We start from the raw sequence: 26,289 nt of genomic DNA on the forward strand, positions 1-26,289 counted from the left end.
CTTTCTGTCTTTTTTTAAGCTGAGGCTTGAACCCAAAGTCTGTTGTTACTAGAAACTGCTCTACTCCAGCCTAAAATTTAAAGGAAGGTATGACCTGTTCTGATACTTGCCTGCTATTGCTGGGACGCTTTTAGAAAGGTTCAGAGGGCAAATTCCGATCAGCTCATACACTGGCCTGAGAAGAGGCCTTTCTCTTTTTCTTTCTCACACTAAGAACCCAGGGCTGCCGGGTGCCCTGGACGTTGCTATGGAAGGGACGCTTGGCGGTTGCTAGACCAAGAGGAGGCGGGAGCAGGACAGAGGCGGAGCCGAGTCAGCCTTAGGCAAGCGCCGCGCGTTCTCAGGAAGTCGCGTGGCGCGAGCGGAAGTGACGTCACGCGTGCTCGGGGTCCAACGTGCTTTACCTAGGACGCTTCCCTAGCTGGGAAGTTCTGAAGTGGTTTACCTCGCGAGTAGCAGAGCGGTGTCGGTACTGTCGGCAGGATGGTGAAGCCCAAGTACAAAGGACGGAGCACCATCAACCGCTCGGCGGCCAGCACCAACCCAGGTACGGCGGACCGGGCGGGACCAGGCCGCGGGAACCTTCGGGGAGGAAGGCCCGGCCCAGCCCGCGCGGCGGACCCGGAGCGTAGGCACCTGCTCTAAAGTTGGGGGATGAGTCACGCTAGCCTCTAGCAGCCTTGAGGCCTCTCAGGCAGAGGTGTAGAGAAGGCAAGTTAAAAGTGGACTAGGATCCTGGAGTCCTGGCACACGCCTGTCATCCCAGCACTTAGAAAGCTGAGGCAGGAGGATCGCGAGTTAGAGGCTACCTGGACAACAGGGCACAGACTCTGAAACACAAAGTGGAGTAGGTTGACCCAGGGGGCCTTTTACCCTTACCTACAACATTCGTACCACCTTAGCTTTGACCGTGTAAGTCCGGCCCCTGGAATCAGAGGATGCATAGACAATACTTCAGGTAAATAAAATGATTTCAATAGAGGTGTTTTTGAGATACGGTAAATTCTCGTCTACAGAATGAACAAAACAGGCTTTCGAGGAGTCCCTGCCACTTTGATTTAGCTACTAAAACTGTGTTCAAATATGATTTAGGCATAAAGGCGCTTGGTGACGCATACCTGTAGTTCCCAACACTGAGAAGGCAGAACAGGCAGTTCTCTTTGAGTTCGAGGTCAGCCCAGATCTACATAGTGAGACTGTCTCAAACTGGAGGGGGAAAAATTAGGTATACTCTTGTCTCCATAAAGCTGCAAGAATAACTGACTCCAGTATCTCCTTATAATTTGCATAGTTAGGTTTTTAATTATATTTTTTTAAAAGTGATGAAAACACTCAGAGAGGCTGGAGAGAACATGGGGAGAATAAGAGCTCACTCGTACTGTTGTTGCAGGAGGACCAGAGTTCAATTCCCAGCACCCAGTTCAATCAGCTCTCAACTACCTGGAACTCCAACTCTAAGGGGAATCTGATACCTCTGCCCTTCAAGGCATCTACTCACATACATACGTATAATTAAAGAAAAAGCCCTCAAGCACACTGTTTATGTGCAGTACTAGATGAGAATTTACAGGAAAGTTGCTGCATTGCTTTGCTGACTTTCATAACAGTATTTAGTTACATAATAGCATGCATTTGGAAAATATACTTAGGATTGGTTGGTGATTAGTTTGATGTTGTTTCTAAGCAGGGATTAAATTTATCAACAGCTGAAAAATGTAGATGGAAGCCTTGAGGATTAGTAGAAAGAGAGATTCAGGAAAGGATGCATAGCCAGATGTGTGTGGGTGGACTTCTCAAGAGAGAGCACCAGTGTTTTAGTTTTATTTTAGGTTCTCTCTTAAAATTTACAGTGGGAGGGGCTGGAGAGATGACTCAGGGGTTAAGAGTGCTGGCTGCTCTTGCAGAGGACCTGTGTAATTCCCAGGACCCATGATACTGACAAGCATCTGTAACTGCAGTTCCAAGAGATCTGCCACCCCCTTCTGGCCTCCTCTGACACTGTGCATTTGATTTGACATGTGGGCAGAATATGGGCATGTTTATACATATTGGTACATACATATGTACATATTATACTTCTACATAAAGTATAAATGAAGAGAAGTATTAAAAATTTAGGACAAGAGAACTAGTTATGAATTCACAAAGAGGTTTTCTAGATATGCTGCTTCTAACCTCAGAAGCTGTGGGTATCAGCCCTGTAAGCCATGATTTATGTGGAATTTAACCCAGCTTTTAGAAACCATCATCATTTCTTGAAAGTTAAGACAGGTGGTGTCTCACACCTTTAATCCCAGTACCTGGGAGGTAGAGGCAGGTGGATCTCAGTGAGTTCGAGGCCAGCCTGGTTTACAGAGGGAGTTCCAGGACAGCAAGGGCTACACAGAGAAACCCTATCTTGAAAAACCAAACAAAAAAGACTAAAAATATTTCCTTTTAAAAAATATTTATTTACTTTATATTTGTGTTTTGCCTACATAGTATGTACACTGTTCATCCCTATAGCTGGTTGTGAGCCAGCTTGCAGGTGCTGGGAACAGAACCCAGGTCCTCTGCAGAAACAGCTAATTCTCTTAACTGCTAAATCATCTCTCTAAGTTAGTTCTTTAATTTATTTTTAGATAGGGTCTCAGTGTGTCACCTCTGACTCACCATTTGGCCAAGGATATCTTCTAACTTTTTTTTTTAAGATTTATTTATTTATTGTTATATGTAAATACACTGTAGCTGTCTTCAGACGCACCAAAAGAGGGCGTCAGATCTCATTACAGATGGTTGTAAGCCACCGTGTGGTTGCTGGGATTTGAACTCAGGACCTTCTGAATAGCAGTCAGTGCTCTTACCCGCTGAGCCATCTCGCCAGCCCCTTCTACTTTTTTTTTTAGAGATTTATTTTATATATGTGAGTACACTGCTGCTGTCTTCAGACACACCAGAAGAGGGCATCAGATCCCACTTGGTGAGCCACCAAGTGGTTGCTGGGAATTGAACTCAGGACCTCTAGAAGAGCAGTCAGTGCTCTTAGCCACTGAGCCATCTCTCCAGCCTGTCTTTAACTTGTAGTCCTCGTTTCTAGTGCTGGAATTAATAGCTATGCCACAACAGCTGATTTGTGTAGTGCTAGGGATCAAACTCAGGGCTTTGGAGTGCTAGGCAAGCATTCTACCCATTTAACTACATGGTTATTGTGGACACAGTAGTGGTTAGACAAACTTTTTAAAGGTGGGTATTGATTTTATGTGACCAATATAGAGTATGACTGAGGATTAAAAATTAAATGGCAGCCAGACATGGTGGTGTGCACCTTGAATCTTAGTACTCAAAAAGCAGGAGCAGGTAGATGTCTGTGAGTTCCAGGATAGCCTTGTGAGATCCTGTCTTAAAAAATAAATAAATAACTGCCCAACACACTCAGTTCCTCCCACAGGGCACTCAGAGTTCTTGTCATCACAACTCTCCACCTTTTTCACTTACATATTCCCTTTTTCTCTGCCTTTTTTTCATTTTTTTAAGATTTATGTATGTGAGTACACGGTTTCTGTCTTCAGACACACCAGAAGAGGGCACTGGATCCCATTACAGATGGTTGCTGGGAATTGAACTCAGGTCCACTCTGATAGAGCAGTCAGTGCTCTTAACCACTGAGCCATCTCTCCAGCCCATATTCCCCCCTTTTTTAGAGAAATAAAAGCACCAGAATTCTGAAAATTCAGTTTGTATAAGGCTGAATGCGAACTTTAATGTTTGATATTCCAAAGTCCCTCTTATCACAGATACTTTCTTTATTCTGGTGCAAGGCAAGTTAAATGAGAAGAATAAGATTCCTATATGGCAGAATCTTGAGTTATGAGTTGTCTAGATGAATGTGTCTGAGCGTGCTGTAAAGTTGTCTTGTGGGGCTCTTTATGTTGTTGCTCAAGATGGTCCTTGAAGTCCTTATTTAAGAAAGGGTTCAGAGCTGTGCATGGTGGCACATGCCTTTAACCCCAGCACTCAGGAGCCAGAGGCAGGCGGATCTCTAAGTTTGAAGCCAGCCTGATTTTCAGAGTGAGTTTTAGGACAGCCAGGGCTACACAGAAATCTTGTCTTTAAAAACCATAAGAGAGAAATGGAGAAATATGAGGGGGATGGGGCGGGGTCTGGTAGTACACTGCTTTAATTCCTGCTCTCCAGAGATAGAGGCAGGCTAATCTTTGAATTTAAGAGCAGCTGGGGCTACATAGTGAGACCGTGTCTCAAACATCACAATAAAGAAGACAGATGGTCTGAAGAGTGCATGCTAACTCCAGAATGACTTTTTTAAAGATTGGCTCTGTGTAGTTCCCCCTGCCCAATCTCTTTTTTATTCAGGTTTGCCAACTTTGCAACTATTTTTTAAGATTCAAAAATATGATTTTATATGTATTTGTGTTTTGCATGCACGCATATATGTACATCAATTTATGTGCCTGGTGCTTACAGAAGCAAGAAAAAGATGTTAGGTTCCCTGGAACTCAGTTACTTTTGTCAGCTGTCACAATGAGTACTGGCAACTGAACCTAGCTCCTCTGTAAGAACAGGCAGTGCTCTTAACCAGGCCTAGTTTCTGCTTCTTTTTGTTATTGTTGTTGGTTTTGTTTGTTTGTTTTTATTCCATTCTATTATTTGTTAAACTGAGACCTCAATGAGTGTCCTTTGTAGTTGAGAGCACAGAATGTATCAAATGCTTGTGTTAAAGTTCTGACTCTGCGGGTTAGCAGCCATATGTGACTACTCACTGTGTCTCAGTAACAAGGCATAACATAGCTCTTTATGTGACTGCTGTGTGCTTTGAGCCGGTAGTGCCACAATCAAGACTGGTGATGTTCGCATCCTGCTGTCAAATGCAGTTCTTTTGGGAACTCAGCTCTGGCAAAGCACATTGTTTGTAGCCATTTATTAGAGCAGCTTATGGAGAGGGTAGATATTCTTTGGTAAGGGTAGCTTGGCATATTTTAAACAATGAGTATATTTAACATTTACTGGATATCAAAAGGTTTATTGTTCATTTCTAGATCGAGTACAGGGAGCTGGAGGCCAAAACATGAGGGACCGGGGCACAATTCGGCGCCTGAATATGTACAGGCAAAAAGAACGCAGGTGAGCATTGGGTACAGCCAGCCTTCCCATTCCTTCATGCCCTGGATTTAAAGTTGAGACCTGCTTAGGCTTCATTCCCACCCCCACTTTCTCCAAATAGGAGTAGGATGTTTTCAAATGCCATCTCATAGGAGTGTTGCTGTGGTGATACAGTCATGACTAAAGTCATGGGTGTTAGATGGCAAGCAGTGATTGTTTCCTAACACTTCCCAGCAAGTGGCCATCCTGTTCCCCGTATGCTGATCTTCAGCAGTGTAGTGTCAAATCCCAGCTAAATACCCATCAGCCACAAGTACAAAGTGTGTAAGACTACTTACGAAAACTGCCAGGAAACTTGGCTGCTAGAGCCAGACACAGATCACAGCATTGTGGCACTAGGATGCTCATCCCAGCCCAGAGCTCTGCAGAGGCAGCCTCCACTCCAGGGACTTGCTGAGAGTGGCATTTTGCTAGCTGGTCTTAATTTGTTTGGTAATTAGATTCATTTCTTCTGAAAGCTGTGTGTAAGACACAGTCGTCAGTAACCTAGCCTGCCTCAGTCGCCCGCTTTGCAGTTTGTTTTAGAATTTTGAGTTCCAGGATAAATCACCCTCTACTTAAAATTCATTTAAACCAGCCTTTAAATAATTACCAAAAAAACTCAAGTATGTGATTTTTTTTTAAAAGAAAACAAACAGTAGATGGATTTTTAAACATCAGCATTGTTACTCATCTAGCAGAAATCATTACGTGCTCTGTTGCAAGAGGTTAAACGGCTTTTGGGCAATCTGTTTCAAATGTAGAAGGACTTTTTGTTTACTGAAGTCTGTATTTCATGATCATTTTAAATCCCCCCAAAGTCCTTTTGATGGAAAGCATGTCTGTGAGCCAGGCTGCTCTTGCTGCCTTTCTTCTGTCGTAAACCCAAATCTGTTATTTCCTCAATTTAGGAACAGTCGTGGTAAAGTGATTAAGCCACTGCAGTATCAGTCAACTGTGGCTTCTGGCACAGTGGCCCGAGTGGAGCCGAATATTAAGTGGTTTGGTAAGTGTCCTCCTGTATCTCTACAAAGTGGATGTTCACTAAGGAAAGACTCAGATGGTGAACCCTCCACAGGAAGGTTCTGGTGCTTGACTGCCACTGCTTATGAGAGGGCACTAGAGAGTTCCCGCATGGACAAGGAGCTGCAGAAAGTGCTGGGCTCCCAGAGGCCGTTGGGACCTTCCTCATAGAAACATCTACAGACCATGGGCTGTTCATCTCTTGGCCCGGGAGATGGCTGTTCAAGAAGTGGCCTGGCAGGTGCCCTGCCCCCTTTACCTAGTGGCAGGTGAATGTCCTTATTAGTCGTTGCAGGAGTGAAAAGAGTTTGTCCAGACACATGAGTTTTGGGGCTTCTTTGGGAACACTGCTTTCCACTGTAATATTTAGATAGTCACGATTTGTCTGGCATCTGACCTCTGTGCTAGGTGCAGGTGGCTCCTGCCTGTCACTGTATCTAATGCTTTTTGATGGGCTGCCCCCTAAGAACTGAAACAGGAAGAAAATCAAAATTCTGTCCAAGGACAGAATGTGGGGAGGTCAAGGGAGAGTGCTTGTCTGGTGTGTGCAAAGCCCTAGGGTCTATCCCCATCACTGGAAAAGAAGATAAACTTTGGTGTGTATGTGTTTTCAGAGAAGACTGTGGAGGGATTATTTCCCATGGAGCTGGGGATTTGGAATCAAGTTGTATATTAGTGGCTAGAAGCAAGTTATTAAGTCTCTGTCCTTTAATTTCCTAATTTCTAAAATTGGAATAAGAATGGCAGTATCTCAAGATGGTTGTGGTGGGGGCACACCTATAATCCTAACACATGAGAGTTGGAGGTAGGAGAATCAGAAGTTTAAGGCTAGCCTGGACGACATGAAATTCTGTCTCAAAAAAAAAGAAAAGATAACAAACAAAAAACTGAGGATCAATATGGAGGCTCAGTGGCGAAGATAGTTACCCTCAAGCCTTACAACCTAAGTTCTAGCTTGAGACCCTACAGAGTAGAAGGTAGAAAGGGGATGCCAATTCCTGCAAGCTGTCCTCTGATCTCCACACAGGTGCTGTGGTGCCCCCATTATAAACAAATGTAAAAAGAAGACCATGTGACGTGCTTAGTGTAGTCCCTGGCAAGGGTGTTGAACACTGACCCTTGCTGTTGTTGACGTGAATGCTTTCTTCAGCATCAAAGGCCTGGTGTTCTCGGCACTGTTGCCTTCTTGCATGTGTCCTGGATACTTCAAGCCCTCTTAACTCTGAGGTTTGGGGTTCCTTCTCTGTGGGAACTGATCAGCTGTGATTGGCTCCAGTTTCTTTGCCAGGACTGGTAGGGACATTTGTCAAATCTCAGTTCCATTCAGTGATGTTTAATTTTTGCTTTCGTCCAGTCAGGAAGTTGGGCGTTGAAATCCATTATGTGTCTTAGTTGGTGGGTGAATTCCCAGTGTGTGAGTGCAAGAGAGGCATGTTTCCCCCCTTTTCTCAAGTTTGCAAAGAGTTCTAAGGAGTGATGAATGTGTAGACCCTGAGGGGCTTGGGAATGATCTGGCAACTTGCCTTCTCCTGTCACAAAGTGAGCGCAGAGGCAAAACCAATCTCTGTATTAAATGGCATGTTTTCTATCTGTCAAACAGGAAATACTCGTGTGATCAAGCAGGCATCATTACAAAAATTTCAAGAGGAAATGGATAAAGTTATGAAGGATCCATACAAAGTTGTCATGAAACAAAGCAAATTGCGGATGTCGCTTCTGCATGATCGAATCCAGCCTCATGTAAGACAGAGTGCCATGTTGGTGCTGGGGTTTAGGGCCAGCTCTGGGCAGATAGACACTGCTTTAGCTTGTCCTTGGCTTTCTGCTTTCTGAAGCAGCACTGAGGGTCCAGCCTCATGAAAGACAGTGCCGTGTCGCTGCTGTGGCTTTGGGAAGCAGCACTGAGGCTTTCATGAGCTTTAGGTACTCTCCCTGCACCCTTGCTGTGAATTGGATTTGGCAGGAAGTGGTGGATCCAAACACCTTTGCAGTGAGACCTGAATTTCCATCTTCACTCAGCCCTCCTCTTTTCTTAGTTATGGTCTCCCTGAGCCTTAACTTCCTTGCCATAAAGAGAATGCACTTGCCTCTTTTCATGTTTGGATACAACTGAAGCACCTGTAAAGGCTTGGTCTAGTAAGCATGCAACACCTGCCCAAGGCTAAAGAGGTGATAGCTATTAGGTGTGTGTGTGTGTGTGTGTGTGTGTGTGTGTGTGTGTGTGTGTGTGTGTGCGCGCGCACATGCTCATGTGTGTGCATTCATGTCTTCACGTGTGCAACCTTGACTGACATTCTTCAGGACTATCTGCCTTTTCTTTCTTTCTTTTTTTTTTCTTTCTTTCTGAGGCAGGTTCTCTTACAGGCCTAGAACTTAGTAAGTAGTCCAGACTGGCTAGGAAGAGCCTAGGATTATCAATGCTAGTTCATCATCTTGGGGAGATGTAGAGTGAAGACAGAGGTAGAAGGAGTACTTCTGTGTTTTGTGAACTCCTTGGAGGTTTTTTCAGGTATGAGAAAGGGTGCCGTTGCGATTGTTGATTGCTGGAGTTGTGTAGTACAGTAAGGGATGACTCTGGTCCGAGTAGAGGGAGTTCACATGGAACAAAGAAGTGGCTTAATGTTTGCCTGCACATTTTAAACTTGCATTGAATAATAATTCCCAGAAACCCAGCCAGTGCACATGCTTGAGTGCCAGTCTGAGGAGGGGAGGGAAACATTGACATGCATACAAGGATTAAACAGTTCAAAGAAAAGTGTTTACTTACAGAACAAAAATCAAAAGCCAAGCTGCCTATTGCCTCAGGTTTTGTCAATTATGTTGTGTTTTATAATGGACTTGAAGAATGGCACCTATTAGTGAGTGACTGTTTCCTTTCAGGAAAACAGATGAGTGTAATTCATGAACCACAGACAAGTTGCTCATTTCCCTTGTTCTCTTTGTCTCTTCTCCCTAAAGCCATCTCCTAACCAACTATTGAATCCATTTCTGGGAAGAAGAGAGGTTCTATTGTGGATTTATTGCTTTGTTGCTTGCTCCAGTTGTTCATTGCTCAGATATCTGATGTGTGAAATGAAGGAACCGTCAGTTTCAGGAGTCAGCTTGTCATAGAGGAAAAAACTCAGAATAATTGGTGGGCTTTCTGCGTTGGCTTTGGAAACCCTTTCTATTTTAATCCAGTGGCTGTAGCATGGTATGGACTCTAGTTCTAAATTGGTTCTGCATAGGAGAGTCAAATCAGATATGTTCTAACTTTTACACATTCAGTTCTGTGTTAAATGTATTTCTGTAGGAATAGAGTAAAAATAGTGTAACTAACTTTGTGTGTACACTTTAATTGTGTAGTATTACAATAAGCTTATTGGTTCAAAACCATATGTTTTAGGGATTATGAGGTTTTTTTTTAAAGGTTTGATTTTAATTTGTATGTGTGTAACATGTATCTTTGGTGCCCTTGGAGGCCAGAGGTGTCAGATCCCCAGGTTTGGATCCTGTTACAGGCAGCTGTGAGGCAAGTGATGTGAGAACTGGGATTAAACCTGGGTCCTCTGGACGAGCAACATGTGTCCTAGATTGCTGAGCTCTCTCCAACCCAGTTATGACATTCCTGAGGATAATATTTGCTCACGCTTGATTTGTATAATTGATATGATTGTGTGTCCCTTGTCTCCACCCTCCATCTCTTAGGATACAGACTCATACCACTGCATCTTTTTTTTTTTTTTAAATATGGAACGCTTCACGAATTTGCCTGTCATCCTTGTACAGGGGCCATGCTAATCTTCTCTGTGTCGTTCCAATTTTAGTATATGTACTGCCTAAGCGAGCACCCACTGCATCTTTTTGTGTAGTTTTTTTTTTACATGGCTTCCAGGGATTAAGCTGGGTCTTTACCTACTGAGCCATCTCTACAGCCCAGACATACTTAATTTTTACTCATTGGTGGCCAGACAGTGGTGGCGCACGCCTTTAATCCCAGCACTTGGGAGGCAGAGGCAGGTGGATTTCTGGGTTCGAGGCCAGCCTGATCTACAGAGCGAGTTCCAGGACAGCCAGGGCTACACATAAAAACCCTGACTTGGGGGGAAAAAAATTATTCATTGGCTTCAGAACCCGTTGTCACAGAAAATGCATTTTTCATTGTGAGTGGACATTCATTCCCTCCATTAGAAGCTAGCAAGAGAATATAAGCCACAAGCTCAGGGAGTCCAGGTAAATGAAGTCACCTAAAGGCCCTACCTAGGAAACTGGGAGATCAGGAGGATCAGTAATGTTTGGAAGGCATGGGGCTGATCCATCACTCATGAGCTCCCCAGCTGGTGCTTACCCAGGGCCCTGTGCTAAGGGAGGAAGGTGTGTGTTGTGTTTGTTTTAAAGGAGAGCCTCTGCAGCCTTTAACATTCTGTTACGTGGTAGATCCTAACTCCAGCTTTGACTTTTATCCTGCTTCAAGAATTCCTACGCCTGTAACTCCTTCACAGCGCATCAAGTTCTAGTTAGGATCGGGTTCCTTTTATCACATCTAACCTATTATTTTGTACTTTTACTAGATGTTTTTCATCTGAAGTGCTTCCATGTGCATTTAATAAAAATGTTACCTAAATTAGGGAGAATGTTATCTGAAACTAAAATGCATCTTATAAAACAAGCAATTCCTTTTAGCCATGAGAGAAGTTAATTTCCAAGAAAAAGTTGGCATTTACAGTTGGTTTAAAAAAGAAAAAAACACACACAAATTTTGACTGATTGTCCTTGACAAAACCTGTGAATTTGGCGAATTTTATGCACTTTTTTGAAAGCTCCAAAAAAGGGTCAGAAAAGATCAGTTAATTTTCATCGTTGTAGCACTGATTATATGTGACTGGAGTCTGTGATGGCTGAAGGAAAGCAGAGTTTGGCAAGTCTCACATGGCTGTTCTTACTTGGTGTCTGTGTTACCTTCACATTCTTGCAGGGAAGCCCACAGCATGTTAGAATAGAAGAAGCCCTGTGCAATATAAACACACATTGCAGATTTGAAACCGCACTGAGTCTGTGCTCTGATGGGTTTTGGTGTGGTTTGAGCTTTGAAAAAAGCAAATTCAAATCTTTCCCTAGGTGGTTTTTAGCTTTTGCTTTGGGTCAGTGTTTTTCTTCCCTGAGTCTTACCTGTGCCTCTCCTTTGTCTTTAGAATGCAAAGGTCCACATTCTTGATACTGAAAGTTTTGAAAGTACATTTGGCCCAAAGTCACAGAGAAAGCGGCCAAACTTGTTTGCAAGTGATATGCAGTCCCTTCTAGAAAACGCTGAAATGTCTACTGAGAGCTATGACCAGGGAAAGGACCGTGATTTGGTGATGGAAGACACTGGTGTAAGGTATGCATATGAGGTTCTCGTCTTTGCTGCTGTGCTGCAGTGTTTCCTCTGAGCTCTCCTCTATGCTGTGGGGTAGAATGATTGCATGTGCAGCTAGTTTCTTCCCTCAGAGGCTCAGTGCAGTAGAGGCCAGACCAAAAATACTTTTGTGTGGCTTCATCACCACATGCCCCTCTTCATTCCCAAGAAAAAGGAGTAATGTTTTCTTCCTTATGTCAGTGGTGTGCACTGTCATTCGTAAATTTCAGAGAGTAGCTATGTTGGAAATTGACACTTTGGCTTCCTGGATCTCTAGACCACTGCAGTTTATAATTGATCTTTTTCTAAGCCTCCAATGATAATATAAAAAGTGATGAACCTGCATAAAGGTCATGGGGTTTATTTGCTTGTTAAAATTCATGTTTTACTTTGTGTATGCATATTTGTGGCAGATGAGTAGTCAGAGGAATTGATCCCCTTCTTCCCCAACATGGGTCCTGGGGACCTGACTCAGGTTGTCAGTTTGGGAGCAAGCATGTCTACTCACTAAGCCATCTTGCCGGCCCTTTGTTTACTTTTTAAATTAGTACACAGAGTAATGAGTTTCATTATGGCGTTTTCATATCTATGCATCCTTTGTGTAGTGAGTTGTTTTATTTTCACTTTATATTTGTTTGGGAGAGAAGAGATGGTTAGTTTTCTTCATTCTCATGGGGATCCATAAAGTAAAGATTACAATTTGCTGGAAGGGGTTCCCCTGCCCTGCCCCTCTTTAGTGAAACAAGGTCTTGCTAGTTAGCCCTGGCTGGCCTGGAACTCGGTCCTCTGGATGAGCAGTAAGCCATCTTAACTGTCGAGCCATGACTCCAGTTCCCTACTCCCCAACCCCTTTTGTTTTTGATACAGGGTCTCAGTGTATGAAGGCATGCACCGCCACACCCAGCAGTGTCCTTCCTTTTTAAGTCACTCCATTGCATATATGTACCACATCAAGTTGATCTGCTGTTGGAGCTTTGATAAAGTGACTTTGCAAATTCACTTTGATATGTTTTGGGTTTTTTGTGTTTTCACTTTTGAGACAAAGTCTTATTGTGTAGTCCTTGTTGGCCTGGAACTTAACTGTGTAGACCAGGCTGTCTTAAGTCACAGAGCTCTGGCTATCAGCTCTTAGAGCTGGGATTACAGGCGTGAACCACCACCGCTGCCTTTTAATCTTGATAGTGCTTCAGTTGCTCATTTCTGCTCCTTTCTTACTTAGAAACGAAGCTCAAGAAGAGATATATAAAAAGGGGCAGTCAAAAAGAATATGGGGAGAACTCTACAAGGTAAGGCTCACAGCGCTCACTGAAGAGCAGGCACAGGGACTGACCGACTGAAACCCTTAAATGAAGTAATGCTTTACTGCTCCCCTCACTCTCTTCTCCTCCACAAAGGAGCTGTGATGTAATCTTGGGTACGCTACTGCTGTGCTGGAAAGAAAGAGCACTTGTGTTACATTGCCCATCACTCTTCTGTACACTGCCTCTTAGGATGTGCCCCACATGGTTACTGCTGCGTGAGAAGTTATAAGTTATTGCCAGGCATGGTGGTGCACACCTTTAATTCCAGCACTCAGGAAGCAGAGACAGGCAGATCTTTGTGAGTTGCAGGACAGTCAGGGCTATAACACAGAGAAACCCTGTCTCAAAAAACCAAAGGGGGTGTGGAGGGATTGTAAGTTACTTAGCCTCATTACCTCATTCTGTAAATGAGAGCACAGGTCTGGGAACGGTCACTACCTTAGCCAGCCTGCCTAAGTCTGTGGGGAAGGCAGAAAGCCTCTGTACTCCTGAGTGCCAACCTAGTGCTTTTGAGCTGACTGTCTGGAGGAGAATTATATAAAAAGCTCCAAGCACACTGGGCAGTGGTGGCGCATGCCTTTACTCCCAGCACTTGGGTGGCAGAGGCAGGTAGATTTCTGAGTTCGAGGCCAGCCTGGTCTACAGAGTGAGTTCCAGGACAGCAGGGGCTACACAGAGAAACCCTGTCTCGAAAAACAAAACAAACAAACAAACAAAAAAATGAGCTTCAAGCACACCATGTAATTAGTCATAATAGGAAACTAGGACCATAAAGGTAAATTAGGCAAATTTAATTTTCTGTAAAATACACAAACCCATACATAATACCTGGCACTTGTGAATCAGATGGGTTTGATCTAAGCCAGCTTTCCTATTTGAAATTTGACAAGTTTTGAATTCTGATGCATGGACATTAAGACTGGATGCCGCAGGGGCTGGAGAGATGGCTCAGCGGTTAAGAACACTGACTGCTATTCAGAAGGTCCTGAGTTCAAATCCCAGCAACCACATGGTGGCTCACAAACATCCGTAATGTGTTCTGACGCCCTCTTCTGGTGTGTCTGAAGACAGATACAGTGTACTTACATAAAATAATAGATAAATCTTAAAAAAAAAACAAAAAAAACGACTGGATGCTGCTCACTCCCCTTACTAGACTGTTTGCAGCAGTTTTCAAGCACAGTTTTACTCCTTTGGGCCCTTTAGTGTCCCCCTTCATGTTGTATGTACTGGAGCCAACTGTTTCTGCCTCTTTGGATTTGCAGGTGATAGACTCATCAGATGTTGTAGTTCAAGTCCTTGATGCTAGAGATCCAATGGGCACTCGTTCTCCTCATATCGAAGCTTACTTGAAAAAGGAAAAACCCTGGAAACACCTCATTTTTGTACTCAATAAGTGTGACCTTGTTCCAACTTGGGCAACAGTAAGTTCAGCTTATGACCTAAAACCCACTGTGGAGGCCAGCAGGGCAAGTCATTCACTAACACATCAGTGCGTAGATTGTAAACAACAGGACATTGAAGTGCCACACTCTGGGGATTGCCCTTACTGTCCTCACTGGCATGTCCTTACTGACAAGAGAGCTAGCACATGCACTGATGATGGGCAGAGCCACCTTCTGGCTGGGGAGCAGCTGCAGGCTTTTGTGTCCCCCAGTGGAGGCAGTTGCCAGTCACTGACTGCTTCCCCATTGTGTTCCATTAATTGCATTTAGTAGTTAGGATAGTTTTTGGAATATTGTTTTGTAGTCAGTTATTAAACAAAAGACAGAGCACTAACTGTCATACTTGAAAAAGCCTCTCAAAGAATTATAGCTGCTGTCCCCTTAGGCAACACTGTATTTGAAGCCATCCAGTAATTCTGATTCTTCTGGATATTGTAAACAAACCAGCTATAATTTACCAGTGCATTTTCTCCTCCCCCTTAGAAACGATGGGTTGCTGTGCTCTCCCAGGACTACCCAACGCTGGCTTTCCATGCGAGTCTCACTAATCCCTTTGGGAAAGGAGCATTCATTCAGCTTCTGCGGCAGTTTGGGAAGGTAAGGAGGCTGCTTCTGCTAGAGTGGTGTAGCTGAGTTTACACCAGCTCAGGGGCTAGCTTGTGTGTCTAAAGTTGCTAACATTGGGTCGGTACCTCGGAGGTAGAGGCAGGAGGACAAAAGTTTAAGCCAGTATGGGCTGCAGAGTGAAATCTGTCTCACAGCAACTGTTTTGTTCACTCCTCAGTGTTTTCTAGAGGTATAAAAACCTGCAGGCACTCTGGATCATGAAGGATCTGAAGTATTTTCTCATTTCACATTTGCCTGTTCTGCCATATCACTAGCACCTGGTAGTTGAGCCTTTGTCAAAGGATAGCTGCCCAACCCATCACTTGAGAGACATTCTGAACCAGACCCTTCTCTTCTGCCTGCCTCTAACAAAAGACATGATTCCCATCACACCCTTCCTCATTTCCCAGAAGCAGTCCTTTGACTCTTGGCCATCACTTCTGTTATTTCAACAATACATGCTGTTGGTACACACTGATGATTTACTTCTTGATTCCCCCAACTCTTCCCCTTAGTTTTACATATTTATTAAATGTTTCTTGCTTTAAAGCTTTAGGGTTAGTTTTGTTTTGTTTTGTTTTGTTTTTGTTGTTGCTGTTGTTGGGTGCTTTTTTTTTTCTTTTTATATCTTTTTTCTTCTTTTTTTTTTTTTAAATGTTAGACATTGAACCCAGAGCCTTAGACATGCTAGTAAGCACTTGTCACTGCTAAAATATGAGCTCAGTTAGAAATGGCTCTACAGTTCCAGGACAGCCAGGGCTACACAGAGAAACCTTGTCTCGAAAAAAACCAAAAAAAAAGAAAGAAAGAAATGGCTCTGCATGCACACTCTCTCTTTCCCTCTTGAACTCATTATTTTATGGAAAATGGTTTCATTTTGTGGTGTTTTGAGAACAGATGGAACTGTGGTGTAGGCTAGCTCCATATTCACTGTGTAGCTGGGGCTGGCCTTGAATTTGCAGCAGCCATCCTGCCTCAAGCTCTTGTAGCCTCCTGATGCTGGATACAGTGAGGTTACTTGTGTCCATCTTCCCCAAACACGTCTCTCACTCGCTCTCTCTGCTTTTCTGTACTATGGACAGCAGTATCAGGCTGAGTGTCACTTGGCATTAAGTGTCGTTCAGAGCAGCACACTCAGGTACTCTCACACTGCTCTCTGGTAACAGGAGTTTGTCTCTGCTTCATGTCATTTGCTCTGTTGTTTCTTTGTATGTTTAACATTTGGGCAGACACAGGGTAAAGAACTTGCGCAAGCAAGAAAAAAAAAAAAAGTAGTCTACTTTTCAGCCAGCCCTCTCCAGTAGGAACTGGTTGCTCTCAGCCTGTGGTCTGCCTTCAGGTACTATGCCAAGCATGGTGGCACAAGCTCCCAGTCTCAGCTACTCAGAGACAAAACTCATCTCTCCCAAATCACTTTAGCTCAGGAGTTTGAAACTGCCCTGGGCAACAGAGGACTGGTATCAGATTGAAAGCGAAAAGAAAGTACCCACAACTCTGATAAACTCTTGGTGTCTTTTTGGTGTGGGGACTACTAGACAGCAGTGGCGGGTCTCACTGAAGAGGGTAGTTAATTAGTTAAGAGAGTGTTAATTAGGGACACAGGCATTTTCTTTGGGTTTGTCGTTGTCTCCAGAAGAGACTCCAGTTTCTAGATTGAGCTGGGGGAGCACTGGGGGAGCAGGGTCTAGAGAAATGATCTCACTGCCTACTGTTTAGATTTGGTTGGGACTTGAATGCCTGCCTTTTGCTCTGCTCCAGCCATGTTCAAGCATGCATGTCTCCAGTGGGCATCTCTTAGGCTCCTTCTCTGAAGATTTCGCTACTGTGGCTGGTGATACACTGTGATGAGGAGATGGACAAGTCACCTCTTCCTGATCTACATGCTGTTAACTGAGAGCAAAGATGCTTTACATGGGTGCCTGAGGTTACAGCTCACTCCTGACATGTAAATACATGTGTATCTCCTGGGCTGTGAGGCAGGCCTGTGTTGAGGCTTCGCATCAGGCTGCTTTGAGTGCTCTGCAATATGGTAGTCCTTCCATTAGCCAAGTAACAGTCTGACCAACCTAGGGAACTATGGCCAAGCATATATGACAAATATTCGTTTCTCTTCTTTCCTTTTTTTTTTCTTCACAGTTGCACACAGACAAGAAACAAATCAGTGTTGGGTTCATTGGCTATCCAAATGTAGGCAAGAGCTCTGTAATAAATACATTACGATCCAAGAAAGTTTGCAACGTAGCCCCCATTGCAGGAGAAACAAAGGTGTGTATGAGTTCTACTCTATATTTTATTTCTATGAAGATTTGACTGTTTAAGATATGGAGATCCCCCCTCTCTTCTCCATTCCTCCTGTCCTTCCTCTTCCTTTAACAGTACCAGGGTTCAAACCCAGGACACCTCACATACATGCTAGGCAAGTTTTCTGCAGTGAACATGGTACCCAGTCCCTGTCTCCTTCTCAAGATTGAGTGTGCCTTGTATGCTAGGAGTTGGCTGGGGTGTGATATTTAAGTCCTTTGTAAATTCCCCCTGTACTTTTTTTAAAAAAGATTATTCATTTTTATTTTATGTGTATAATTGTTTGACCTGAATGTATGTTCACTGTGTATGTGTCTGTTGCCAACAGAGGTCAGAAACAGGCACCAGATCCCCTAGAACTAGAAATATTGACCATTGTGAGCTGCCATGTGGATGCTGGGAACTGAAATTCGGTCTTCAACAAGAGCAGCAAGTGCTCTACAGAGCCTCCCCTGCATCCCCTAACTCCAGCCTTTTGCTTTAATAAAACCAACTCAAGAATATTTAGTGTCTAGGTTAAGAAAGAAAGAAAATGTGGTCTTTAGATAGATTCTGGTATTTAGAAGTCATCAGCTATAACAGAGAGAGTTTTGGGAACAGTATTGTTCTGCCTAGTGGCAAAGAACCTGGCATATCTGTGTTTCTGAATGTTTTCAAGACTTGGAGAGGTTCACTGTGGTGGTTTTGCACAATACCAACTGAGAATCCTACCTCTGCCTTATTCTTGGACTCTTAGTGATGGAGCTTTAGTTTGTGCTTGGTGGAAGTTGTCATACTTGGCTTAAGTAAAGGATAGACTCTGGCCTGATTATTCAGCAGGTTGCTTTTCTCTGGCCTTCCCTTCCCTCTTTTCTAGCTTAATATGGCAATGTCACAGATTAGTGAAGTTAGGTTCCCAGTATTTGACTTTGGCAAACTTAGAATTTCCTGTCTGTAGGTCTGGCAGTATATTACCTTGATGCGTCGTATATTCCTGATTGACTGCCCTGGGGTGGTTTATCCATCTGACGACTCAGAGACTGACACTGTACTTAAAGGAGTGGTGAGTATTTGTCCTGTTCTATTTTCATTTGTGGGGATCCCTAAGAGCATTTGCCACTCCTTGTTCAGAAGGCAATCTGGGGTCAGCCTGTCTAACCAGAGGCAGAAACATGATGCTGAACAGAGCATCCTTTCCACTCAGCCTACCTCAGGGGATCGAGGAGCTGTGGGCATATCTGGTCAGTGTCATCCCACAGCAGTATGCAGTAACCACATGGGACCCGAAGGGAAGCAGGGCTTGTTTATGCTTAGTGATAATTCATCTTCATGGGTTTATGGATTGAGTCATCTTGGAACCCAGTCATTTCCTCACTTGTTTCTGAGTATAACTGAAAACTTAAATGATTCCTCTTAACCATAACCATGCTTCTAGCATACATCCTCTGCACATTCCTCCCCATCCTTCTGAAATTCTTGGATTGCTTTTTGTGTTCTGGGTTCTGGGAGTAGCAGGCATCTTAACTGTTCCTGTCAGTGAGTAACACAGAACATTCCAAGTTCAAACTGGCCGTGGAGGCCGCACACAGTCTGTGGTAAAGCAGGATTAGAGTTGATCTCTAGGCTCTGTGGCTGTGGTCAGCTTTCAGGGGTATTCTTTGTTCCTGCCAAACTATCACAGACACAGCAAAGCCCACTCACCTTGTGATGCAGAAATCCATTTCACTTTGTAAAAATCACTGAATTTTCCTGTCTGTGCAAAAGAATTGAACACAGAATTTCTATAACTGTCTAGGTTCAAGTTGAAAAAATTAAAGCTCCTCAAGACCACATTGGTGCTGTCCTTGAACGAGCAAAGCCAGAATACATCAGCAAGACATACAAGATTGAGTCCTGGGAGAATGCTGAGGACTTTCTGGAGAAGCTAGCTCTCCGCACTGGGAAGTTACTGAAGGTGAGCCATTGTCTTTGGGATTGGCACTGGGATGCAGGGACCTGCCATCGCGAGAGCTATAGGAACTGTGTCAGCTGGATGGCGAGGAGCAGAGTGACTGAAGGGCCCCTCCCTCATCCAGAAGAGCTTTTGCTCTGTGGGTTTAACTGTGAGTCTGTCCTGCCTTTTCAGGGTGGAGAGCCTGACTTGCTGACTGTGAGCAAGATGGTTCTCAATGACTGGCAGAGAGGCCGGATCCCTTTCTTTGTCAAGCCTCCCAACGCAGAGCTACCGACAGCTCCCCAGGTAAGAAGGAGATGAACACAGGTCCTGGAGAGTGGGGTCGAGTGATGCTAATATAGTGTGACTTGTGATTGTTCCCTTCATGGAGCTTCTTCGTTTTTGGTGCGTGTGTGTTGTCCATTAAATACTCTTGTTGAAGAGCATTAGAGACAAATGAGCAGAGTAAGGAAGAAGAGAGAATAGATACCAGCCTGTGTGGCTGGGAAGAAGAGAAGAAATTAATATTTTTTCTTTTCTTTTTTTCGAGACAGGGTTTCTCTGCGTAGCCCTGGCTTTCCTGAAACTCACTCTGTAGACCATGCTGGCCTCGAACTCAGAAATCCGCCTGCCTCTGCCTCCCAAGTGCTGGGATTAAAGGCATGCGCCACCACTGCCCAGCGAAATTAATATTTGTTAAATGTCTGTCTTAATGTGGGAGTAGAGGTGCTGCCACAGTTCATTCATGAAGAAACCTTTCTTTTCTCATACCAACCACAGCCACAGAGAACAGGGGGGTGAATAGGAGCCCTTACTCTAAAAAGAGAGCAGGGAGCTCACTGGCAGGGGAGCAATGGAGTTGATAATGTTCTGGTCAGGAGGTGTTGAGCTTGGGGACTGAGCTGGGACACAGACAGGAAGCTGCCTACTGCCCCATAGCTTTTACCCTGATGGTGGCTTGGCCTAAGACTCAATCTTAACCCTTGACTTTCCTGTTTCCAGGGTCCTTTTCAGAATTCAGCTGGTCTCTGGAAGGGATGATGGCTTTGGGTTTTGTTCCTATGTTTCATCCTTGGGATCCTTGTAGCTCTGGTCTTTTCCTGGAAGTACCTCTTGACTAAAGCAAGATGGTTCCATTTGGATATTTTTCTCCAGCACTAAAAACTTAGCATGCTGTCAGGTAGCAGTGGTACACACACCTAAAGCAGAGGCAGACCAGCCAAGGACATACAGAGAAACGCTGTCTTGGGGGAAAAAAACCTAGGGTGCCTGAGATTGACAATATCTGGCTTTCCTTCCTCTTCTCTCACAAACCACAACTAATCAAGTACAGCAGTTCCCCCCTCTCTCTGTTCTTTAAGTGATAATCATTCATTCACTCATTAATCCATTCATTCAACAACCAGGGTGGAGCTCCTAGCCCTCTGGGGCAGAGGGGCCACCATGAAAAGCAGGCTGGTTCCTACCCTGATGTACTTAGATTCTAGTAGGGCATGGAGGTGTGAAAGTGCAAGTACATGTATGTAGTGGATGTCCACTCCACTTCTACAGATGTCTAACTCTAGTGAGATTCTGATTTTAACTTCTGGAATTAGTGGAGACCCCACAAATCATGGACTTAAGTCCCACAGCCTTCTCCCCCTTAGCATTACAGTTACACTCAGTCAGCTACAAATTCAAGGCTCTGGGGTGTGATTTGCTAGAGGAGAAACTCAGCAAAGTACTTTGTCTGTGATACCAGTTCACCACAAAGGCTAAAGGTCAGAGCATCTCAATGGAAGCAGTGCCTTGGCAAGATAGGGAAGAGACAGCTGTAGAGGAAATATCTTGTGTCTGTATGGATATGGCCTCTCACTTAGGCAGGAAATAGCAGATGGGGCATCCTATAAGCAAAAGGATTCTGGGATAGTGCCAGGTATGGGAGATCCACCCAGGAAGATGTGAGGAGATGGATGCATGGTATCTGAGCACAGGTAACCAGCCATGTGACAAAATGTAGATTAGAGTTATTTGAAGTTATGATCTGGTCAGAGATGAGCCTAGTTATATGGCCAAGGTATTTGTAAGTATATTTTGAGTCTGAGTCTTATTTCTGGGAGCATGGGGCTGGGGGGAAGAACCAGACTTAACTTTTACAGACAGCACTTTCTGTTTTCGAACTGGGTAGGCCTATCAGGGTCTTTGCCATCCTGGAGGAGTGTTTCTTTATATAAGTGAATCAGTGGCTATAGATGGTCCAGCTCAGTCTCTGGCCCCTCTTCTTTCCCCAAAGGTTTGAGGCTAAACTGAGTGTTTGCCTGAATCTTTCTAGTGAACGGTCCTGTCTGAAGTCAGCTGGGTTCCCTGCCTCCATTCAGGTGTGCCGGAAAGGGATTCCTGATGTATATGGGAAGATGACACATCCCTCAGGAGTGTCTAGAGAGTTAGGCCCTCTGTGCCAAGAACATAGGATTATTATGTTTGGATACAGCTGAGTTCAGGGAATTGAGGGTATTGTGAGCACTCTACCAGGATAAGGGGTTGATGGAGTCAGAGGAGGACTTAGGAGTGGAAGTTGGGGAAGGCCTCTGAGGAACAGAAATCTAACTCTTAAGCACAGTTAACCTTATTCAGTGTTTCTCCTTTTTATTTTATTTTGGTTTTTTTTTTTTTGGTTCATCTTTTCTTGTTGGTAAAGTAGTAATTTCTTGAAGATCAGAAAGCTAGAAATTGCTAGTCGTGATGGCTCATATCTTTAATCCCAGCACTTGGAAGGTAGAGTTTGGTGCATTTCTGAGTTTGAGGCCAACCTGGTCTATAGAGTGGAATCTGGGACAGCCAAGGCTACACAGAGAAACCCTATCTTGAAAGAAAAAGGAAACCTAGAAATCACTACAAAATACACAAACTTAAAATTAGTATGTATATGCCCTCGTGCATATGCTTGTATGTACATAAGCATATACCATGATACACGTGAGGATCTGAGAACAGCCTGGGGGAGTTGTTTCTTGCCTTTCACCATGTTAGTTCTGGGGGTTGAACTCAGGTTGTCAAATTGAACAGCAAGTACCTTTACCTGCTGAGCTTATTTGCCAATTCAAAAATGTACAAACTTGCCAGGCAGTGGTAGCGCATGCTTTTAATCCCAGCACTTGGAAGGCAGAGGCAGGCGGATTTCTGAGTTCAAGGCCAGCCTGGTCTACAGAGTGAGTTCCAGGACAGCCAGGGCTACACAGAGAAACCCTCTCTCGAAAAACAAAACAAAACAACAACAACAACAAAATGTACAAACTTAGTTTCCTGCATTTTATGGATTCTGGACCTGTTTAGCATTTTACCCAGCCACTCTAGACTTTGGAGAGTCATTATGTGAGTTTGGGTCACAGGGATAAAATGGTCCATATGTGAAATGTTGTGGAAAGCTTGGCACATGCTGACTTTGCATGAATACCTAAAATAGGACAGTCATCTCGGTGTTTCTGGACTCTGCACTCACTCTGAATTCTGGCCTCCCCACATCTCTCCTTATACTTCCTGGTCCTCTTTTAACCTTGCTTCCACTTTCTTGGATTTGTGTCTTCCATTTTTCTATGTGCCTCCTCTGCCCCCTTTTTCCTGATACCCAAGGAGGACAACACTGTTTGGTTTCATTGAGTCAGTTCCCTTCCTCCTAAACTGCAGCTCTGTCCTTTATAAAGGATCCTTTACAGTGCTGGCTGCTATGTAGAGTTCCATTGGCTTAGATCCGAGAGGAGGGCTGCTTATCTGAGGTCCAATAGTAGTTGAAGCATGGTTCTCCTTTTCTGATTCCGTTTTCCCTTTCTCCCACATCTTTTGGTCCTCACTAGCATCTACCCTCCTCACCATTGGAAGTTCCCACAGAAACAACCCAGAACAACCCAGAAGAGACTACAGAAACAGAAGTTGAAAGCTCAGACGCTATGATTGAACAAGAGCCAGAAGCAGACTGTTCCCAGGGTGGAAACTCAGAGATGCAACAGATCCTCGCACGGCTTCGCCAGAACTTTGGCAAAATCAACGTGGGGCCTCAGTTTTCTGCGGACGACCTGGTGCCTGTGGAGATGTCAGACTTGGAAGATCTGGAAAGCTGTGTGGACCAGGAAGAACAGGAGCAGGAAGAGCCAGGGGAGGATGCTGAGGAAGAGTGTTCCCGAGACCCTCAGGAAGAACCAGTGGAAAATGACACCAAAGCTGTGATCAGAGCCTTAGATGAGAAGATTGCCAAGTACCAGAAGTTTCTAAATAAAGCCAAAGCTAAAAAGTTCTCTGCCATCAGGTAATACGTTCTTCTTCTTACTAATCAGCTTACCTGTTCTGTTCTCACTTGCCATGAACACTGGTTTTGAAGTACCTAGGACAGATGCCAGGGCCTGTGTGTATCAGTCAAGTGCTCCACGACCTAACTATAGTCCCAGTCTGAACAGGGAACTAGGATTGGCTGCTTTAAAGAAAAATCTGTAAACTTTTCATCTTCAGCCACCTGAAGTACATGGGGCTTGGTTACCTAGTATTCTATCCTAGGAGCTGTACAAGCTGCTGGGCATTGGCTGTATCACCCAGCAATCACCACAAACGTGGTGGAATTTCCTAGGAGCTGTACAAGCTGCTGGGCATTGGCTGTGTCACCCAGCAATCACCATGTGAATTCCACGTGGTGGAATTTCCTTTTCTTCATGAGTGTTCCACCTCTCCAGATTGGCCTTTTCAGAGCAGCTAAAAAGGAGCAGCTGTGTGACTTTGCTTTTATTTTTCAGAATATCCAAGGACTTAAGTGAAAAGGTTTTTGCAAAATATGAAGAAGAGAAGAAAACATCTGCAGAAGTCAGTGATGCAGGTGAGATCTATTCTTTGAACCATTTAGATGTGATTTGTAGCTTTGGAATAATTTCCTCCATACAGGCAGGTACTTAGCATCTGTTTCCACATTCTACTTACCATGCAAACTGAACTCTCCACTTAAGATTCTTTACTTTTTAAAGATACAGTTGATGGCTTAGGAATACTGCTTGACAAAAGTGCATATTGATAGCTTCAGAGTCAGACAGAAGAGTCTTTAGAATTGAGGCAGGAGGTCTGTCTTAGTTACTTTTCTATTGCTGTGATAAGGTAGCTCATGACCAAACAAGCAACAGAGCACTGGGGATTTTTATTCTCAGAGCCCAACTCTGTGACACATCACCTTTTCCAAGCAGTTCCATCAATGGGGGACCAAGTGTTCAAACATTATGAGCTTATGGTGGCCATTTTCATTCAAACCATCACAGATATTTCATAAAGTTACTGATAGTTTCTACATGATGCAAGTTGAGCCCCACTATGACCATGGCCTGCATCTGTCTGCCTCCTCACACAGGACTTGTTCCCACAGTAGTCTTCCAGAGTTTGAAAAGCTGTTTCTATTGTTAATCTTCTCTGTGTTTTATGTATCATTTGTATCCAGCACCCACCAAAAAGGCAAGGAAGTGGAATGCACACATGGAAGAAGAACCTTCCAATAAGACTCAGAGGATGCTGACGTGTAAGGAAGTAAGTATTCTGCTTCTTTTAATGAGATATGGGCACAAAAGGTAGAGGTCTAGTGTACTGGTGCATGCCCGCTGTACTCTTAGTTCCAGTATGGGAGACAGAGGCAGGCAGAGTCCATCAGCTTGAGGCTGCCTGGTTTACACAGTGAATGAATTCTTGGACAGCCAGGGCTGCATAGTGAGACCGTGTCATGGGGGAAGAAATCAAACAAAAGAGCAGTAGAATTCCATTTTGAGGCTTGTTTGTTTGTTTTCATTTATTTTGTATGCAAGTGTGTGCAGACATCTGATGTCACAGTGAGCACCTGGAGCCAAAGGACAGCTTGTTGGTGGGTCCTGGGAATGGAGCTTCTGGGCCACTTTTGTTTGTTTAGTTAGTTTTTGTTTTTGTTTTGAGGCAGGTTCTTGGTATGCAGGCCCAGGTTATCCTCAAACTCAGGTAGTCCCTTATCTCTTAGTACCTCAAGTGGTGGGATTGCGGATGAAAGCTGTCATACCCAGCCACAAATTCCAGTTCCCAGGACGTGTTCTTTCTGAAACAAGAGTTTAGAGCTGGGAGTCCTAGGAACTCCATGTGTTAGTGATCTGATGGAAGTAATTTAACTTAGGTCAAAAAGTGGCCCATGGGGAGGCAGAGGCAAGCAGATTTCTGAGTTCAAGGCCAGCCTGGTCTACAGAGTGAGTTCCAGGATAGCCAGGGCTACACAGAAACTCTGTCTCTAAAACAAACAAACAAACAAAAAAGAAGTGGCCCACAGAATGAAGGTCCTTGAGTCTCAGTCTCAGGTGTCAGGAGCTCTAGCCTATCTCCTTCACAGCTGTGTCCTAATGGCCTGAAGAACTGGGTTTCTGTGGCTTCAGGAAGTGGAGTAGAGTAGAGCTGGAGAGGCAGGCAGATGAGGGATCCCTGGGAAGGACAGCTTTGGAAAGGAGCTGAGCAGAGCTGAAGCAGCCCTGCTGGGGAGAGGGGTAAGGGTCGGGCCAGTGAGCGTCTGCTGCTAGTTTTCAGGTCTGAGGTGGACAGTCCCCAGCTCTGCTTCCATGGCTGTGGGAGCTGCATAGGCAGGGTGAGGATGACCGTCGGTGTGTGACTGGGGTCCTTTCTGTTATGTTTGCAGCGGAGAAGAGCAGCTCGGCAGCAACAGTCCAAGAAAGTTGGTGTGCGCTACTACGAGACCCACAATGTGAAAAACAGGAACAGGAACAAGAAGACGACGAGTGACTCAGAGGGACAGAAACACAGACACAACAAGTTCAGACAGAAGCAGTAACAGCTAGAAAGCTCTTTATTAAATTATACAAAAATATGCCATTGGGAACTGTGTTCACTTTCTTGTGCCCAGTTGGCATCTGTAAGGCACAGCACACTTGGGAAGCTTAGTGGTGAGGGCATACCCCAGTTCTGTAGCAACAGGAAGTCCTCAGCCCGAGAAGTTTTTAAACACTTGACCTGGCCCTTAGTTCCTCCATCGTGTGACCCTCTTGTGTGTATCTCCAGACATGCGTGTTTCTGTTACACTACTGAGCAGCACTGGGGCTAGGAGTCTGCAGAGCCATAAAGCACAAGTACTTCAGAGACATGCAGGTGAGGTTTAGAAGCAGGAGGAGTGCTCCAGCAACTTCAGCCTATTAGGGTACAGGTGCTTTCCTGCACTGCCCACAA

At 44.4% G+C, this 26,289-nt stretch overlaps 1 protein-coding gene and 1 non-coding gene across 2 annotated transcripts; one reads left to right on the top strand and one right to left on the bottom strand.

The window, feature by feature from the left end:
* The first annotated feature begins 362 nt into the window (after window positions 1-362).
* Gnl2 (G protein nucleolar 2) lies at window positions 363-25,942 on the top strand. Its single transcript, XM_031378613.1, has 16 exons — window positions 363-547; window positions 5,034-5,118; window positions 6,048-6,142; window positions 7,760-7,899; window positions 11,331-11,515; window positions 12,753-12,819; window positions 14,100-14,258; window positions 14,763-14,876; window positions 17,022-17,150; window positions 18,124-18,228; window positions 18,961-19,119; window positions 19,291-19,404; window positions 22,929-23,377; window positions 23,856-23,935; window positions 24,542-24,627; window positions 25,745-25,942. Exons 1-16 carry the CDS (start codon window positions 484-486, stop codon window positions 25,895-25,897), a joined length of 2,184 nt encoding a protein of 727 aa, XP_031234473.1. The 5' UTR covers window positions 363-483; the 3' UTR covers window positions 25,898-25,942.
* On the bottom strand, window positions 9,883-9,989 carry LOC116097204. Its single transcript, XR_004121266.1, has one exon. It is a non-coding gene; the product is annotated as a U6 spliceosomal RNA (small nuclear RNA).
* Window positions 25,943-26,289: the final 347 nt, after the last annotated feature.

This window comes from Mastomys coucha, unplaced genomic scaffold, assembly GCF_008632895.1.
Source record: "Mastomys coucha isolate ucsf_1 unplaced genomic scaffold, UCSF_Mcou_1 pScaffold18, whole genome shotgun sequence".
NCBI lineage: Eukaryota > Metazoa > Chordata > Mammalia > Rodentia > Muridae > Mastomys > Mastomys coucha.